Below are 20,140 nucleotides of genomic sequence, written 5' to 3'. Positions count from 1 at the left end.
GTAACATTTTCCACATGGAAAAACTATAGTCTAATTTAAGGAACCCTTTCTCCTTAAATCAATGATATTAAAATAGGTCATGGTGAAATTGTTCTTTGGAGATTATATTTCTTAGCTATTTCATAAATTTTTTATCAACCTCCTTGCTGATATGCTATTTATTAAGAAATAATGTCCTATCTAGATATTTCTGAAGAGAAATATCATTAGAGTTATAGGTAGCAGATATAATAGAACACATAAAAAACAAATGGCACAGCATGTGTTAGTTTATGAATAATCTTTAAATACATCTTCTTTAAAAGACATCCAGTTGAGAATAAAAAAATATTTGATTTCAGAAAGACATACAACATTTTTATGCAACCAATACGTTACTTTCAAACTTCTCTCTACATAAGGGCTATATTGGAATACAACACTCAAATACCATCAGATAAATTTATTGTAAGTCTTTGTTCTCAATTATCACAATATTATTTGAGTTACCTAAATTTAAGACTATCTTTTTTTCAGCTACTGTATCTCAAAATATATATTGTAATCACCTATCTTCTTTCCCCCCAACAAGATGACAACATAACCAAATCCCATGTAACATGCCTAATTAAAAAACAACAACTGTGAGATACTCTTCAAAAATTAAGTAAACATGTTTTTTCAAATGATATGGTACCCTTTAAAATAATACACATTGTTTTGTAGTACAAAGAGAGAGCAGTAAAACTAAATTACAGATTAAAAAAATAGACAAAAAATCCAAACAATCTAATTATCTCAACATGCATCCTAAAAATAATAATGTGGGTAACTATATCTAGAAACTGTGTTTGAATAAAATTATTTTATAAGTTTAACAAAATATTGTATTACTCTCCAGGAATCTATACCATGTGAAATATTTGCTCTTACCAATCAACTGCTTATCAACTCAATTATTTTTTCAAAAGGAAAATTACCCTCTGTTAAAAATAAAACAAACAAAAACTGGAAGTCAATTGCAGTAGAACATTAATCTTCATAGAAGACAGAAATAAAGTTTAACAAATAATATCAAAAGAAAAAAAGGTAATTCCATAGCTTTAAGAACAAAAATGCAATCAATGTTAAATAGAGCATGCTAAATTCTGTTTAGCCCGTGTATCTGATTAGAAGTGTACTTTTCAAAACATTATTTTAGCATACACAAAGATGTCATGTGAACTGTTCAGTTTGAAATAAAATCCATAATCAGATGACTGGGGATAGTATCATTTACCAAAAGTTCCAAAACACATATTAACATCAGAAAATAAACCAGATCTATTTTAATTACAGAAGAATACTGAGATATAATAATATGTGTTGTCATACTCTTAAAAGGTTTTATCTATGTAACCATAAATTTCAGGAACCTCGAATAAGTGTTTATTAGTATATCTGTGATATTAATAGCAAAATAACTTCATCAATTTCATCCTCAGTCACTCCTTTCTTCCCACCTCAATTCAATCCTTACAAATTGATGATTTATCTGAAAGACAACTGTGAATATGAATATAATAAACAGTAATGTTCATATTAACAATAGAACACGAGCTTTTTAAAAAACCAAAATCCAGCACACAATTCAATTGATTTTGAAGATGCAATTCTTATGTCTACAGAAATAGTATAACTATAATCTCATTATATGAAAGTTAAATGCAGTAACCTTATATGATTTGAACCTGAAGAGTTTCAATAACTAAAGGAAATGCAAAGAATTTTAGGAGTACATGACTTTTTAGATTTCAATCCTTAGCAAAATATGGCCAGTAACACTGAATTTGTAGCTAAACACCAGAATTTATAGTTTATTTAGTTGTGCAACAGGAAGTCATGAATGAATAACTTAAATAAACACCAAATTTTATTTCTAAAAGTAAATTTTAAAACAATTTCATCTAGGTTTTTGCTAGTTTCAGTCTTAATAGTATCATTTACGAATTATCTTCTCAAAATGTTCCTTCCAAAATGAAAGTTTGTTAAACACATGAATTGAAGACTCCAATAAATTTGTTTCAGAAAAGAAAGTCAGAATTTCACATAGCCTCATATTTTCTTGATGAACTAAATTAATACCCTTATAAGAAGCCTGAATAGTAAAGCATAATATATCAAAGGCATGTATGATTTTCAAAAATAATACAAACCCAGAGTTTACTATAGCAGCATTCCTCTATCAATAAGCTGGTACTCCTTAAAATCTACACTAATTTTTCTATAACCAACTATCCTGCTTAAAAAGTCCGCCATATCAGTCTTTGAAACAATGTATTTATCTTCTCAAGTCCTTAGCATTTCTGTGATACATTCAGCAGAGCACTTGAATTGAGTAAAGTGTGTACCCAGCACCATCAATATAAAATGAATTACAAGTAAACATCCGTAACAACCAACGCTGTTAAAAAAATATTAAAAATGTTTACCTTTCAGTTGTTTCAAAAAATAAAGATTTTTTAATACACGTTTTAAGTGTAAGTTTACTGCATCTATATCACAACCCCAAATTTAAAATTATTTCAGTAAACTGCTTAACAAATTCCTGGTAAGATTAATGTAAAAACATATACTGATAACAAATCATTTCACCTATTGAAAAACTGAATAGCACCTTGGGTCATATGAAAAAAACAGTGACTATTCTAACCCAGTATTTAAGTCATCTAGCCCAGGTAGTTCAGAGAATTTAATTTCCATTATCAAAACACTCCACCCCACTAATTTCACCTCAGGAAAATAAAACAGTGTGTATATGCTTAAAATAAGGACATTTTAAGTAAAACGGACTGTTAAAAAACACCAAAATGTGTACTCTTAGTCAATTTTGTACCAAATTTATATAAAAACAAGACAGTGCAAATAATTTAAAATAAAATAAAAATAAACTAGTAAAGCCTTCTCTATGTGATCAAGTATTTAAGCAAGAAAATACTTGAAAAACAATATTAAATAAGTCTTGTTTTAACACGATATACCATACTGCACTGAGGTTTAAAAATTTTTATTTTCTTTCTTTGTCTTTTGATAAAAGGTACCTATAGGGCTCAATTTGTTCTTTCAATAGACGATCTAAAATTCACTAATTCACTCACTCAGCAAAACCACAGTATATGTCCTGAACCATTTATAACTCAGTGCTGGGAATAAAAATCTAAGAAATTTAAATTCTTAAGATTCAGCATATACTCAAAATACTAGTTGTCTATTAAATAAAAGAAGTATCAAAAGAGGTGGTTCCCAAATCCAAGATATTTGGACAATGATCTCTCTTTAGCGGATACCTTGTTCTACACTGCCGCTTCTCACTGGCACTTGTGGGAGCTGTCTTCCCCTTCGGCTGCTGAAGGGTGGGTCTGTGGGGGGAGGCGAGTGGGGGGGACTTCCTTGTCGGTGCGTTCTGCGGGCAAAAGACAAAACAGGGGGAGAATGAAACAATGAAATCCCAAGAGGGACTGACAAAAATATTTTCCTTCTTCCTGTTATTATTAATACAGATATAAGCCCCCTAACTAGGCCTTTGGAAGAAAACTCGAATACTTTTTACAATATGTGTAAACAAATTACAAAAACAAATAGGGCAGTTATGTATAATGAATTCCTGAACTGAGCAGAACTGGACTCACTTCTTTTCATGAACTTCCCAGGAAGTTGTGGCTTTCTGTTAGGTTATCAATTTTTGGTAGTGCTGAACTAAATATATCTAATTTCAGGCCCTGAATCTTCACATTATGGGTAAATTAGTTAAGAAAGGTTGTCACCTAAATTGCTATTATGAAATCCATATTTATATCTAGAATTATTTGTAAGTGATAAGAACAGTTATAGCTGCAGACTTTTATTACCATTTAACTGTACTTTATTTTTAAATAGAAAAAAATCTTGAAAGATATTTTAAAAATAATCTTGGGCACATGCTATGAAACATACTCGTGCAAGAGTCTAAAGTACAAATAGGAATTTGGATGGGTGCAGATACATGGCTGCTGCCCAGGAGTGAGCTGACCTCCATCTGCTGGCATTGAACATATTTTGTTAAACTAAAGAACTTTAAGATTTTAATGAACACATACCAAAGTTTCTTTTTTTAATTCCTTATACTTTTTAAAGCAAATATACATTGAATTCCACATAGTTTCCTATAAAGAATTTCATGTAATAGATATATATGAATATGCCACAGACAGATGGAAGGACATAACACAGCCGAATTTAATTTTCAACGATAGCTCATTGGCAGGAACTACAGAATATCACCAGCACAGTGGAGATAGATGCAAGTAATAGAGGATGTGAGAGAGGGTTGTGACACAAAGAAAGGATTAAAAATTATGGTGTCATAATGAGTGGAAGCATCAAGTGCTCAGGAAGGTACAACACCACACCAACACCCGGAAGCAGGACATGAAAGTTGGGCTGGACACTGAATAGCGACCTGGTCAGAAGCGGAGAAGGTGGCGCCGACCCTCCGGGGACAAGGTGGTGGGCAGAACACAGGGTTCTGACACTAGAGTGCTCACTCGACCTTGAGCGAGTGGGATGTTTTCCCCTAAGGGCTGGCTGATCAGTCGCTCTTGGGGCTGCGTATCCCCTTCTAGAAAGACATGGTGGGAGAACCCTAAAACGTTAGGGTCAAAAAAGATCTTCAGTCAGCAGCAGGTTCATATTACCTTTGATACCAACACATCTGCCCAAGGAAGGCCTGGTTAATCTTATAAGACAGTGATTTTAAAAACTAGAAGAAAACCCATCACATAGTTACTGAAATGCAATTCAATTCAAATTGACAATTTGTTGCAAATGTGCATGTCATGGAGTTTTTGAGGGCTAATCTAGATTCCTTCAATGTAATAAACTTCTTTTAAGTTCCATAAGGCCAGAGACTTATGTTTCTCTATTATTATTATTATTATTATTATTATTATTATTATTATTTTACTGAGCTGTATCTCTAGTGCCCACAACACAGCTGCACATAGATCAAGAGCTCATAAAGATACCCTAATAAATGAGTGACTATGATTAGAGTGATGAACTCAGGGATAGTTTAAGCACTTCCCTTCAAGAAGGAATAATGCACTGTAGAACTCTGAGTATATTTTTATGACATTCACACACAATTTTACTCTGCAATAAGAGGTCTACACCAAATAGACAGGAAAAGGAAGATCTCTTCTGAGCTTAATTTAAACAGATCGACAAACTAAAATGATACAATAAGATGGAGAATGCTTCATTATTAAACTGACTAAATGTAAAAGGCTGACGTAGGGATAAAAACAAGTTCTTTAATATATAAAAAAATAAAAAAGACATTTATCCATATACTGACAGTTATCTCAATATGTTATTCAAAATTATTATAAAGACAATTTATAAATTCAGGATTAAGAATTAAATACTGATGTCTATGTACACAGTAGCCCCCCCAGCCCTTATCCACAGTTTTGCTCTCCATGGTTTCAGTTATCCAGTCAACTGTGATGACAGAGAAAGAGACACCACATTCACATAATTTTTATTATGGTATATTCCTATTGCTGTGCCATTTTATTAGTTAATATTGTTAATTTCCTACTGTTCCTAATTTATAAATTAAACTTTATCATAGGTATGTATGGATAGGTAAAAACTGGTGGTCCTGGAAGGTATCCTCAGTGAATATTGGGAGGACTACTGTACAGGATGGGGCAAAAGGAGGTTTACAATTGTTTATATAGAAAACAATACCATAATCAATAAATAATACAAGAATAAACTCTTGTTTCTTATATGCACAACTGTAAACCTACTTTTGTTCCACCCTATATATATTTTCTTTAAAACAGATGTTTTTGTCTTTTTCATCATTTTTAGTATATATCATAAACAAAATGCACACTTAAGATATCTGATATGCATTATTTTTCACAGTGACAGAAGCAATGGAATAGCATCTCATCGACTTTAAAACAATGCTGTAAAATTCAATTAAGCAATTTAAAGTGTGTGAGGGAAAAGAATACATATTGATCACAGGAAGCATGTTAATTATTGAGTGCTTTACTGACCTTGTATTCAGATTGACAATTTTTCTTTTATGAAAAATGTTCTTCACAGCTATAATTATTTTGACTCAGAGTATCTTCTTTATTTCAGAATAAAATGGAAAAATGTCAAGTTTTAGAAAATAAAAAGATACAGCTTAGGTCTTTAATGTGAATCATATCTTCTTGAGATATGGATTGATGCTTTATCAGACCCTAATGCAGATCCCCAAACCTGGACTGCTACCTTGACTTCCAAATTAAAAGAAAAAGAATGGTTAATACTCTACATATTAAAACTTCATTCATTCTAAATTGACTTTTGAGTTAACTCTACAGAATTATATAATTTATATGGGAAAGATTACATGATCAAATCCTTTCCAATGATAAAGAATGAGTTTTTAGCTATTACTCTTTAAAAGCCATTATCATAAGAATAAATTTCAAGTACTCTTTGTTCGAAATACACTTTCTAAATGTAGTTTGAAAATTGAATACTAAAGTTCTCACCCTAGTACTGAGAAATTTCAAGGATCCTGCAATTTCCCTTAAAATCTTGCTTCATTTCTTAAGGCAAGTCACAAAGCACCGAAAGTACTTCTTAAATGTGATTTGAAGTGTGAATAATTTAGGCAGACTTGATGTGGCACCAAACTAAATGGCAAAATTATAAAGAGCAACCTTGGGGCAAATAAATGGCTTTCTAGGTGAGTTATACAGAACAAGGCTAGGTGACTTAATGTTCTTGTCTCTCAAGCCATGGGTCTGTGGTGTCTGAAATCACCTTGTGCTGTTTCAGGTTAATCATTCAACACCAGTTCTATTTTTTCTTGATTTGAACTACAAGTCCCTTAGTAATACAACAGTTCCTGCCACTAGCCAGACTGTAACACGTATGGAAGCACAGACCAAAGGGGAGGCACGGAACACCACTTTGCCTGAGGAAGAGAGAGGAGTGTGCCCAGAAGGCTGAGTCACAGGCAGAGAAACTGAGGGCAGTGAAGATGCAGAACTTGGAGAGAGAAGAGTGAGGCTTTAGAGATGAGAAATAATGGCTCCAAGAACAGTTTGTTTTAGACAAGGGGAGGGGAAAATTGATCAAGAAATTCTGAGGAATAGGAGCGAAATGCTAAGAGAATCCAGGCTATGGAGCCTTGATCTTTGCAATGAAATGGTATGTGCTAAGAATATAAGAATGAAGTAGATAAAGAACAACCATATTAGAGAATGGCACAGAAGTGAATGAGGATTAGTAGAATGATAGCGACAACTATTCTCTACTGAGCATCAAAAGGAAGCCATCTATACATGCCAGGCACTGAGGGTATGTGTGTATATATGCATGAATGTTTGTATGCAGGTACATTTTGTGTGTGTGTGTGTATATATGAACACAGACACCCATATGCATGTTCTTCGTATTCTCACAACAGTTCTAATAAGTGTTAGCACCCCCATTTTATAGATGGAAAAGCAGAGGATTATATAGTGACTTGTAAAAAGAAAAAAAGCCAATACGTGGTAAAGGCAAGATCCACACAGGTCTATGGGGCTTCAATATTTGCTCCCTTTTCTGTTTATTGAGGCAGAATATATTTCTATATCATTAAATGTAAAATGGTAGTTTCACACCCTTGGGTATACTGTTAATCTTGTAAGACAAAATATAAATATATGTCCAAGTTTCAAATTTTTTAGCAAGATTTCATAGTATTGTGTTCTGAGAGTTTGAAGGAACAAAACATGGGAAATGGCATTTCATGAATACTTAATCTGCTATATATGTCTACACATAACTCATATTTTAAAAACAAAAATTAGTCTTCTAGAGAAAAATTCCAATTAAATCTAAGTATGTCTGACTCTAGTCCACCATCTGCAAATCCATACCTAACCATTGAATTCAATCAATGCTTACTCTCCTCACCTAAGACTAGTATTTAGGAGTTGACCTTAAGTAAAACACATCACTGAAACCTTAGGTTATTAGTCAGACATGTCTGTGGCTGTAAATGGACTTGCAATAAATTGCTTCTATTGCAACTTAACAATACAGTTGTGTTTTTTTAAATGACTTTTTAAAGGATGAACATGTATGTGCTATTTAAGGTTAAGTCTTCAAAATGGTTCCTCCTGTAATGGTCGTTACAGGACTACATATGCTCTTTCCAATAGCATCAGAACAACATAAAATGCACACTTGAGCAATTCTAAATACCCATCCTGACAAAACATCCCCGAGTTAGGATAAAGAGCGCAGGTTTCACAAGAAGGACAGTCACTAGCATAGGATGCAGAAATGGTGCTAGTGGTTCACTGGGCAGAATTCACAGGAGGGTGAAAAGTCAGAAGTTTACTCAGAGTCTCCCCAAAGAATCTGAAGTACTGCTTCAATAGATAGGCACAAAAGTCAGAAGTCAGTTCTGCCTGTATTCTATCTACAGATGATCACCATATCTTTCAAGATATTTTCTTACCAGGCCGTTCCTCATAAGGCCAAATTTGCTTAGGCCAACAAAGGACCTTCAAAATTATAAACATTATACAGCAAATTTTGCCAGAAGCCAAGGTGTGACTGTGTGGTATGACTCCTTTAGGGACACTGTTAACACCAAAAAGCTAAAAACAGCATCCACAGCATTCATAGTGTGACCTCAATTCACCTGTAGTTAGATGTCAACTCAAGGTATCTTCTAATGAGATGAGAACTAACACAAACTTAGAAAATTCAGAACAATTCCTCTTTTGTAACTAGCTATTCAACAATTAACTTAGAAACTAGGTTTGCAATTTATACTGTAATCAAAATCAATAAAGCGCTCAAATTATAATAAAAAATATACACCCCTAAAAGGTTTGAGTTTTCTGTATTAAAACTTACAGGCAAAGTAAGTAAAGGCAAGAGTAATAGAAATATGGTCCTTAAGCAGCAAACATTTGAGATTGGGAGTCAATTAAGTCCTTGCTATTCTTACTGAAGGGAGAGTCTGTGTTTACAGAATTTCCAGTGTTGCAGAGAAAGATGTCCAAATATCACTCATCTGTAGCTAAGCACCTTCAGTTGATCTAGAATCATCTAGTATTTTGTAAAACAGTATTTTGTTGTCAAAAAGTTGTTCATTGACACATCATAAATGCAAAATTAAATAATCATGAATGAATAAAAAGAATACAACATTGTGGAAAAATTTCAGTCAGGTCAAAATAATTGAAATCGTGTGTGTGTATGAGTCAGCAAGGTTGTATGAAGGTTGAAGTTCAAAAACTTAAAAAAAAACTTCAGTTGTTTACAATTCTAGTAAAAAGATTACAGTTAGATGAGTTGACAATAAGAAAACATAAATAGAAATGTAATCAGTATTATTCTATCTATCCTATATAAAATGCTAGAATTCCGTGTATGCTTCACTTCCTTCCTCAAAGCTCTTCTGTAAAACTGAATTTCAATTCAACACTTGTGAGTTTCCCAGTTCCTTTTTCATTCTAAGTTGTTTCCTAAATAGTTAATACCCCAAAAGGCCATTAACCAGGAATAATTTCCATCTCCCCTTCCCACATACCTTTATGTGACTAATAATACCTACTCATTTTCAGACCCCAACTCAGAGGTAATATCCTCTGGGAAGCCTTCCTTTTTTGGTGCTCACTATTTTATTCCATGAACTTAGCACACAGTTTGGCACATGTTTGTTAACTGAATGAATCACTGCATTGTGCATATTCTATCTTAACCAAAACTCCAGTGGCAGTTTTACTGGTGTATTGCATCTACCCTTGGAACATTCAGACTGTCTTCCAAAATGCTGTCAAAGTAATCTATAATTTTGAAACTCAAAATCAATCATGTACCTCCATTATTAAAGCACATTCATTAATGTTTCATGGAATAAAGCAGAAAGTGAAAATCTGCAGCATGTCCACAAGGGCATTCATAACATAACCTCTGTGGATTGCTTCAGTTTTATTTTCAGCTCTCCCATCTCCTGTATCCTATTCTCCCTCCCCAAACAGATATGGTTTCCCCAAACTTAAGAAAATATTTCAAGCCTCAGTGTTTTCTCATATTGTTCCCTTCTCATGCAAATCTCTACTCTTCACATCTATTTTTATATACCTGGATCAAGTGAAACCTACTTATAAAATACCTCCTAACTCATAAGCACTCAACTCTTTTCCCTGTTCTCATTGTACCTTGTCCATATCTTTACAACTTCTATGACACTTGAATGTACTCATTCAGTTATATCCATGTCACCCTACATGCTTTCAATAATTGTTGGACTAATAAATATATGTTAATTGGATTTATGGTGTCTCTTACAACTATGCAAAAAAATGTTAAAAAATCCCTTGCACCTAAAATAATCAAAAAATGTATGGAATTAAATGAATTACTACAAATAAAAGATCACTAATTCTTTTAATTTCTATATTAACTCAGCAAATATCTTTGTAATATTCAAGTAGAATATCATATTATCTATTTGTAGAGAACAAATTTTTAAAAAGATGCATTACATAGATAAATAATAGACATTCGAATAAGAACTATTTGCATTTTTAGGTATTATACTCATTGTTAATAATGAAATAATCTCAGGAACAAAATGTGAATGTCCTAATATGTTTACATAAATAAATATGGTTTTAATTCTCTTTAATAATCAGAATAATCACTAAAACAAATACACAAGATTTTTCTTGAGCCCCAAGATTTAAGGGCTGTTTTCAAATCATTCTTTTCTTGTTTTTCAAATGACGCAATTCCCATCTAGGAGGTCTATTTACATGAATGTATTTCAACATCACAATCTGTATATAAGAACTGATTATATAAAATTGAAGTGAAGGTGCCCTGAATACATTAGCAAAACAGAAGATGGCCACACGCACGACACCAGGCCTACCTTTCTGCATCAGAGGCAATGCCTTTCCTAGTCTGTTTTTGGATGCTAGATCTTTCAGACTTTCTGGAGTGCCTGTGGAATGAAATGTTAAAGAAACACAAAATATATGATGAATAAAGCTACAGTAGTTACCATACAATGATAAAAGCAACAGACATGAAAATGACAACTATCTTACCTAAATGGTTTTGTCAGTCAGTAGGATTTAAAATAAAATAAAACAAATGAAAATCAGAACTGGTGCTGTGTGGGAGACACAAGTGACCAACAGGAGACAACCAGTGGGCATTGCATTAGTCTAGACAGGCAAGTCAACAGTAAAGCAGTCCCGACTCAATAGGGACCCCTGCTGAGCAACTGTGCCTCTCCCAGTGAGTAAACAAATTCAGTGGTGAAATGTGGTGATGACAAATCTGATGACAGAAATGGTTTAGGTGCTCAAAAACCACAAAGGGATGAAGTGACTTCACTTTTACAAGTTGAAAGTTGGTGTTATAAAGATTTTTCTTCTGTTATTTTTCTCCCACAAAATGATGAAGAGAAAAAAAAAACGCTATAGTGAAATGTTTGATATAAGAATACTTTAAATTAACTTTTTAGCAATTTAAAAAGCCAATCATGTCACAAATCCAAGAACTAATAATGTTCCCAATTTATTCTATGTCCCAAAAGTACATATGTATACTGAGCATTTGGGACTTGAAATGCATTTTTCCATAAAAACAATGTTCATATATAAAGCTTACCTCACTAAGGCAGCTTACATACACCTGTTTAACCTAAAATGTGTCTGGTCTATGATATATTTAAAATAAATATAAAATATTGTCAAGAAACTCACATATTTAAAAAAAAGAAACCATAAAACAAATGTATATTTTTATATCAATAATTGATTATCTGTAATTTATGCTTATTTTTCTTTCCCCGTTTCTCTTCCTTCCAACAATTTTAAGGAGGCAACTGTTTGTCTTTTTTAAAGTATAAGTGACATACAACCTTATATTAGATTAGGCATACAACATAACGATTTGATATTTGTATATATTGCAAAATGATCTCCACGATAAGTCTAAACTCAACATCCATCACCACACATAATTAATATTTTTTTCTGTGAAAAGAACTTTTAAGATCTACTCTCTTCTCTTTACTCTGTTTACTTATTAATGCCAGATATCCCAAGTGTCCAATATACCTCATGTCAAGCCCTGTCAGGTACTAGGGACATATACCAAGTACAAAGTCTGCCTTCAGAAGGTGTAGAGACTTCTGGGCCCACTCCTCTCTCTCCCTCTTTTGTTATTGCCCAAAACTAGGTTAACAGTGCTTTGCCTCTCAAATCTGGCATCTGGTTGAGAATCTGGGTTTTTCAGAGAGTGGAGAAAGACATCTCTCACTTAGCCACTTTCCTTTGCTAGCTGGAAAAGAGCATACACTGCAGAACAAGTGTATGCCAGGTGCTGAGAGTGGCACTCACTCATTTAACCCTCATGGCAATTCTTTAAGAAGGTGCCATCTTCATTTTATAGATGAGGAAACAGGCTTAGGGCAGTCAGTAACGAGCAGAGCTGGTATGAGAAGGGAGGCCTGTGTGACTCCTCAATTGTTTCTGTCTATACTGCCCAGCAAAGAGGGGGGAGGGGGGATTCTGATGCACACCCTGCGGTTCACCCTTATTCAGGAAAAGCAGCAGCCATGTAATCTGGTCGAGGTCTGGGAAAGCACTAAGAGAAGAACTCTCTCTGACATTAGGGATGGTTCTCACTCACTTTGTTGATCATATGGGTATGAGAAGGAATTATAGGGCATAGAAGAGTAGAGAAGTACATAGCACATGCCTGACATCAATGGGAGATGGTTGTTGGGAAGGAAGCTCATTCCTGAAGCAAAGGGAAGGGAGCATATACACAGTAGAAAGCGCTGAAGGAATGGAAGGAGAAAGTCAGAGTAAGCTCTGCAGGCCCAGTAGGTATCTCAGCTCAAAATAAAAAATGGTATCATTATTATGGGATATTTATGTTTGGTCTGAAGAGGACCCAGGCACTGGGAGGACAAATGTTCCTTTTCTCATCGTCCACACAGTGTGAGCCAGTGAGAGCACAACGTTTTAGCCCAATTCACAAAACTCACTGTCATGAAGGTTTTGCACTAATTCATTCACTCAACAGATTATTTGTTGAGCATGTATATATGCTGGGCACTGTTCTAGGTGCTTGGAATATATCTGTGAACAAAACAGACAAGATTTCTGCCTCCAAGCAACTGGCATTTTATTGGTAGTAGATAGGCAACAACAAACCCCCTCAAGTAAACTATATAGTATGTTCAAAGACGATAAAGCTAACGACAAAAACTAAACCAAGGCAAAAAGGACCAGAAATGTGCATGTGGGGAGTGGCTGGGGCAGCTGCAGATTACAATTTTAGGTGGGTGCTCAGGAAAGGACTCTGAGTTGGTGACATTTTAACGAAGATAAGGTGGAGGGCTTAGCCATGCATATATGTAGGTAAAACATGCCCCAGGCAAAGATACCAAGTGCAAAAGCCTGAATTCAAGTTGTGTGCCTGGTATGTTCAAGCAACAGTAAAGAGACCAGAAAGGAAAGTGTTAAAACAGGAGCATCAGATGACTGGAGTTTGGGGAAGGGGAGGGAGGAGCTAGGGATGTCTAGAATCTGGTAGGCCTTTGTACAAGCTTTCTACCTTTGAACAACAAAATGGTTATAGGCATCTTTTAGATCTTGTCTGTTTTCCCTCTTATCCCTAGTATTTTCTATCTTTCTAGATTCATGTGAGTTTCTGTAAAACTCTAATCTCTTTCTCTTCTCACTTCCTAAAGCTTAATTAATGATTCACATGTTAGATTGATAATCACAGTAACTGATGATGCTGGTGGCAACAATGATGATGATGATACTAGTAACATTTCACACTAAGAACTCGCTGGATGCTAGCATGGTCACTGTATCTGCATTATCTCATCTACTCTCACCAATCCAGCGAGACAGGAAAGTACCACTTGATCCTTTTTTAAAAATAGGAGATCAAGGCTGAGAAAGGTTAAATAATTTGCTCTAACTCACATAGTTATTACATGTCAAACCATGAAATGAATCGAGTCAACAACAACAATAATAATGATAATGGTATCAGTGAACACACTGCATCTGTGGCATGAATGACCCCAGAACAGAGCAGCTAAAAAACATGGATGCCGGAGTCAGACAAGCTGGGGTTAATCGCAGCTCTGCTTTTGTCTGGCTGGGTGATTTTAGTTAAGTTATTTAAACCTTTCTGTGCCTCAGTTTTTTCCTACCTTCAAAGTGGCCATAATAACACTACCACCTCACAGGTTTGCTAATTTTAAATATATCAATATTACTTAGTATTTGTATTGCAGTATTTGTAGTTTCTGTAGTACTACACAGAATTAGGATTTGTAGTAGTTTTAACATGCTTAGAACAGCAAGTGGTTAAGTGCTATAAAAGTATTGAGTCAGAGACAATGCTTCGTAACTAGGTGAAAAATATTTATTCGTGCAGAAATTTACACATCTAACTTTCTAATTCTTTTTGTTTTTACCCTTCTTGTTAAGGATGCCCTTTTTCTTTTCTTTTCAAAAGCCATAGAAAGTTATTTTATTGAAATTCTTCTAAAGACTCCTATAAAATAAATGTCTTCATAATTCTTCTAACCACCTGAAAGAATCCTTAAATTGAGTTAAGATGACATATACTTAATTGTAATCGTTCAGTATAAAGCAATAATAGTGAAGAAAATAAAAAATTCTAAGTCTTTTCTATCCTGGATCCTTAGTTATAGCTGTGAATATACTGTATGTTTTAAACACAGCTCTTTCATGGAATAAATATAAGTCTGCTATGTAAAATAGGAGAGGTCAGGTCAATCTATGTTATATACTATAGTACTGAAACTATTAATTGTGTAATCATAAAATATATCACAGTAAAATAAACTACCTGCTACCTTAAACTAGCCTTTCTAAGTTCCTTGTGGTCAGGAACTGTGTCTGTTTGGGTTTTACTGTAACATCAATACCCAGCACATAGTAGCTGTTCAACATCTATTTGTTGAGTGGATGGTTAAAAAAAGTAATATTCTTAGTATTATTGGAATTTGAGTCTAAAAAGTTAAATAAAAAACTAACTAGGGCTATAAACATCAGTTTACCTCAAATCAAATAAATTTAGAAATAAAATATTGTACTGTTAACTGAGCTTCAATATATTATAAAACATTATAAATATGAAACACTGTCTGGTTACTGCCTTATGTATAATGAAGTGAACAAAGTGTTAGTCATTGCGGACCAGTGTATGTTTATCATGATACAACAGGCAGCACGCATGAATTTTAGAGTCTACTTAGAGTCTCAATTAGACTTCAGCGAGTCCATCTACAAGTACCTAAGTTTAAAGATGAGAAAACTAAGTCCCAGAAAGCTTAAGTGACTTATCCAAGGCAATTCATTGTGGGGACACCACATTCATATCCCCATGTTCTTAGGTTCTCTGCCCACTCTGCCATCTTGTGATTATGAATTATTTGGTGCTTTTGAAGAAATCCCTGGATAATAGTGAACAAAACAGATTTATATTGTTTCTATGTCTTACTTATTTTGGGTATTAACATGCTTTTTGTCTATTAACATTCTTTTCATTTTATTATTCATAAGGTATGTTTCTTTGATTTAGTATTCAAGAATCAGAAATCTTGAGCTTTTTATTTAGCTTGCAGCTTAGTAGTCGTGTGATTTTGGCCTTATGCTTACTATTTCACAGGGCACAAATGAAATTCTTTAAGGGCTATGAAGGTACATTCATACATAAGATAAAATATTTTATCACTAAATCAAAGAAAGAGTAATAATCAGAAAAGTGAGGGCATTCCTAATTAAATCTAAACATTTTGAAGTTCAATCTTCAATTATTATTCTATCAATTGTAAAGATTAATAAAATATACAAATGAAAAAAGGTAAATGTGAACATCTGTTTCTGTGTTACTTTCCTGTTCAGTAAGTAAATTCAACTAGAGTAATTCCCTGAAGATATGATAAATACAGCTTTTCTGAAGATATTATAATTCTATTGAAGTATAAAAGCAATGTTAATAAAATAACAATGTTAGTTAAGACAATTTTATAATGAAATGAAAATATAGTATGTTCTGCTTTGGAAAAAAGTGGTAAAAATCTACCATATTATTTTTTATTTCAATTAAAATTAGTACTGATATTATAAAACTATATCAATATATATTCTGGCTGACTATTTAGATGGCTTAATATGGAATACAAATCTTTATCATCTTGTTTTACTTAAAAGTTTGGAAATAAAAAATAAATCTGAAAAGACTCTACCTAAATGAGAACTGTTCATATGTAAGGAAGATGGATGTATACAATTAAGATATATTAACTCTTTTGTATATTATTGATATTTATGTATATGACTACAAGCATTAAATAGACTCTCTAACTCAGTATTTATAATACACAGGTACAGTTCATTCACTCAAATACATTTTTGAAAGCAGGAATAATAAAGGATGCTATGATGCACACAAAAATAGTAATGCATGAATTTATAAGTGTTTCTATATTATCTCTTCATCTATGTGGCAACTGCTATGAATTTTGGAAGTGAAAAGTGGGTAATTTCTTTATTCCAGAAATATTTTGAATGGAGAGAGAAGATTCATTCACTTTGAATCAAAAGAAACCAATTCACACTCTTGGTCAATGACTCTTATAGGCAAGTGGCTACTACAAAGTGAAAACTGCCGGAAACTACAAATATGGGTATTTGAGAAAGAAATTAGAGATACTTTAGCAGAACAACACAGGAATTAATATTTAACACAATGGGTACTTTACTTGTTCCAATAATTTGAAGTCCTAAAGAGAGGGTTATTTTATCAAGTATTTTCAGTATTTTTTTTTAAGTCATAAGTAGATCTAAATTTTATTACAATTCACAAGGTTATATACACGTTAATATATTAAAAGTTACTTTTAAAATATTAAAATATTGTCATTTACAAAGAGGTACTTTGTTATTGGAATGACAATTGTTAAAAGTGTCAACATTTTTAATAAAGCTGTAAGAAAATTTTCACTACATTTTTAAAGTCAGAAACATTCCCTGGGGTTACAAATTTATGCAGTTTTCCTCATTTTATTTTAAATATCCTATAACTTAAAAAAAATGTTCCTATATGTTAATCCAAAATAAATCTATTGAACTAACAGATCACATCAATATTGGTTACTGTTGAAGTTAAATTATGAAGAAATGATACATTGAAAATTGTATGTGTGTTTGCACACTACAAAATAATGTCAACTAAATGTTTTCCAACTTATTAGAAACTTCTCTTAAGCAAAAGTTTACTTTTTTGTATTACTTGTTACTTTCAAAATTATCCATAATGGCCCTGATTCAGGACATCCAAAGGCCGATTATATAAATTGTAACTGATTTTAGAATATTTTTCTAGCTACCAGTACACAGGGCAAAAGTCACCTTCTCTATATTTACTACTCCCAAATGTAATGCCACGTCCACTTCATTTGCAAATTGGTAGAAACTTTTAAATGAGTAAATAAAAGTGATAAGAGGTGAAATGAAAGTGTTAAGTTTTGCCAAGCAGTTGACATAGTTATCTAAGAATTTAGCATCTGTTAATGTAAAATATCTCTTGTTTTTATGGCCATATGATTTCTATACTTCAATAAAAGTTTATTGCAAATAATTTTATGTTCCCTATGGTAATACATCATGGTATCAAGGAATTTAAAACTTTTTTTTTTTTTGGTTGACATAGACATATTTACAAAGAAGTCATAAAAAAAAGTAAAATATATATTCAGATCTAGGAATTAGTAAGAATTTCCTTTATACTCTTGTCTAAAAGAAATATTTCTGATCCTAAAATCTATCCTTGAGGTTATGTATGCAATCTATGAAATCAAAACCTTCGTATGTCTTTAAGTAACAACTGATTTTCAATTAATTTTCATCTTATGTATATAAGAACTAAAAACTATTATTTGAATTTCCATTTTGCTCAAATAATGCCCAGATAATTTTACATTTATGTTCATTACAAAAACCATCATATTTAATTGCCCTATACTCAAACAGTTTTTATATAAAATAAATTCCATTGACTCACTTGTTTTGGAATAAATTCAAAGGCTTTTCAGAATTGCCTTTTATAAAATGAAATTAAGTCCCCTGATGATTAGGACCTTGGCTTTTGTAAACATTGTTGTGACTTTAGCCATTAGAATAGTGCACACAGTAGGAGCACAATAAATGAGTAGCAATGTAGATTTAAACTTTTATTTGATTTATACAATTATTTTATATTCTTATTTGAAAAGATTTTAAATTTATAATATTTTTCCAAGAGACTTTACTAAGTTTTCTAGTCTCAGAAATTCTATCCTACAAATCAGATAGCAGAAGAAATTACTTTTAAACCCAAAATATATAAATATAAATTATATTAAGAAATAAATATCTTAAAGACTAAAACATGAAAAAATATCCCAAAGGCCATAATAAAATAGCAGTTTGTAATATTTTCTAACATTTGTAAAATGATGTATTAGTTTGTTCTGACAGTGTTTAGTGTTTTTTTTCAAATTGAAATCCTGAGAATATTTTGATTATGGATACAGAAAATAAATTGTATTACTCTTAACTAAGGTTACAACTACTCTGCTCCATACACATATACTTTTTTTTAAAAAGACTTGTATGTTGGCATGACTAGTTATTCTATTTCTGAGATACTACATATACTAATTACTAATAAGTATCTCCAATGTGTTGACTGAATTTCTGCTTAAAACAAAAGACAAGCATTGAAAACACCCAATAACCCTCGGTAACTAGTTGGGAAAAGATATTTAAAGATAAGGACTATACTAAAAGATAACAAGCACCATAAAACAGGAGAACTGAGTTAACTACAACAGAGAAGAAAAACAAAGCAATGAAAAAAATAAATATCGTGGAACTTCTGACACATCAGAATGAAGTGAATCCTGAACACAGATGCTATTTTTAAAAGCCTAATATATGGACTGACCCTCACATTTGACAGTATTTGGTTTAAAAACACAATATTCATAAAATATGTAAGAAACATGTATTCTACTCTAAATCATATATTGTTAAATACACCCCAAAACTTAAACTTCATTTACAACAAGCTTAAGTAGTAACAAAACAAGACAACTGAGATTAAACCATCAACCAATATGATAAAGAATAGACCAGGCTCTGGATAGATTTTTATATATTTTAAAGCACCTGAGAACTTTTATTTATTTACATGTGAAAAAAACAATAGTTAAATCTGTTTTTAGAAACAAACAAACAAACAAACAAAACTAAAATAAATGCTCATTCTTAAAACAGAACTCTTTCACTGGAATCGACTTTATTGTATTTAAACTCTGCCATTTGTTAAACTGCTAACCTTATTTCACCAATTCTGAGGTGCTTCATTAAAAGTGAATACACTTATCAATGGAATCACAACACATCTAGCTCTGGCTCCTTTAAGGAAGCATGTCATAACCAACTTTTCTCTTGGTCATCCTTCGTTTGGTGGCCACACGGCTTTGGAAGCCAATTGTCTGTGAGCAGGAGTTGACTAGTACCTGTCATTCTCCGGAGACGCATGCTGGATTTGAATCCTGGGGCTAGGAGGTCGTCTCCTATCTAGGGAGGGGGACCATCTACCCCTGTTTGCCCAACGAACAAGACAGGAAAAAACAGGACATTTAGTAACTTCTAAAATAAAAGAATAAATGGAACAACAGGACTGGAAAAGCACCCCAAAAAGGCAAAGTGTAGATTCTTCGCTCCATAATTTATTCTTCACTTTTACAAGCCTTGGAAAGATAAATTGTAATATAATATTGTAAGAATATAAGATCTAAATACTTTTAAGTGAATAAAAATTTTAGTTGGAAACATGTTTCAAATCTATTGAATGTGGTTTTGTTCTTTTAAAATGTACCTAGGTTTGTATACCTATCTAAACACACATAAATATGTATGAAACTTTAAGTTTAAAAAGATGTATTCGTAAGAATCTGCCTTATGTTTGAATAAAATAGGTTTAATAAGTCACCAGT

At 32.7% G+C, this 20,140-nt stretch overlaps 1 protein-coding gene across 5 annotated transcripts in view; it reads right to left on the bottom strand.

Moving 5' to 3' along the window:
- Positions 1–20,140, bottom strand: part of RIMS1 (regulating synaptic membrane exocytosis 1) — a 445,434-nt gene that overhangs the window by 92,662 nt on the left and 332,632 nt on the right. For 3 of the 5 annotated variants that reach the window (XM_090282654.1, XM_090282658.1, XM_090282659.1), the window contains 2 exons: positions 10,958–11,029; positions 3,306–3,421 (listed from right to left, as the gene is read on the bottom strand). In XM_090282654.1, coding sequence (XP_090138780.1) covers positions 3,306–3,421; positions 10,958–11,029 — 188 coding nt within the window. Of the gene's footprint in view, positions 1–3,305; positions 3,422–4,456; positions 4,640–10,957; positions 11,030–19,660; positions 19,745–20,140 lie in introns of all 5 variants that reach the window. The other 2 variants (XM_090282657.1, XM_090282656.1) reach the window with 2 other exon arrangements.

This window comes from Furipterus horrens, unplaced genomic scaffold (genome assembly GCF_987537825.1).
Source record: "Furipterus horrens unplaced genomic scaffold, mFurHor1.1.pri manual_scaffold_6, whole genome shotgun sequence".
NCBI classification, from domain to species: domain Eukaryota; kingdom Metazoa; phylum Chordata; class Mammalia; order Chiroptera; family Furipteridae; genus Furipterus; species Furipterus horrens.
This window is presented reverse-complemented; position numbering and strand designations above follow the sequence as displayed.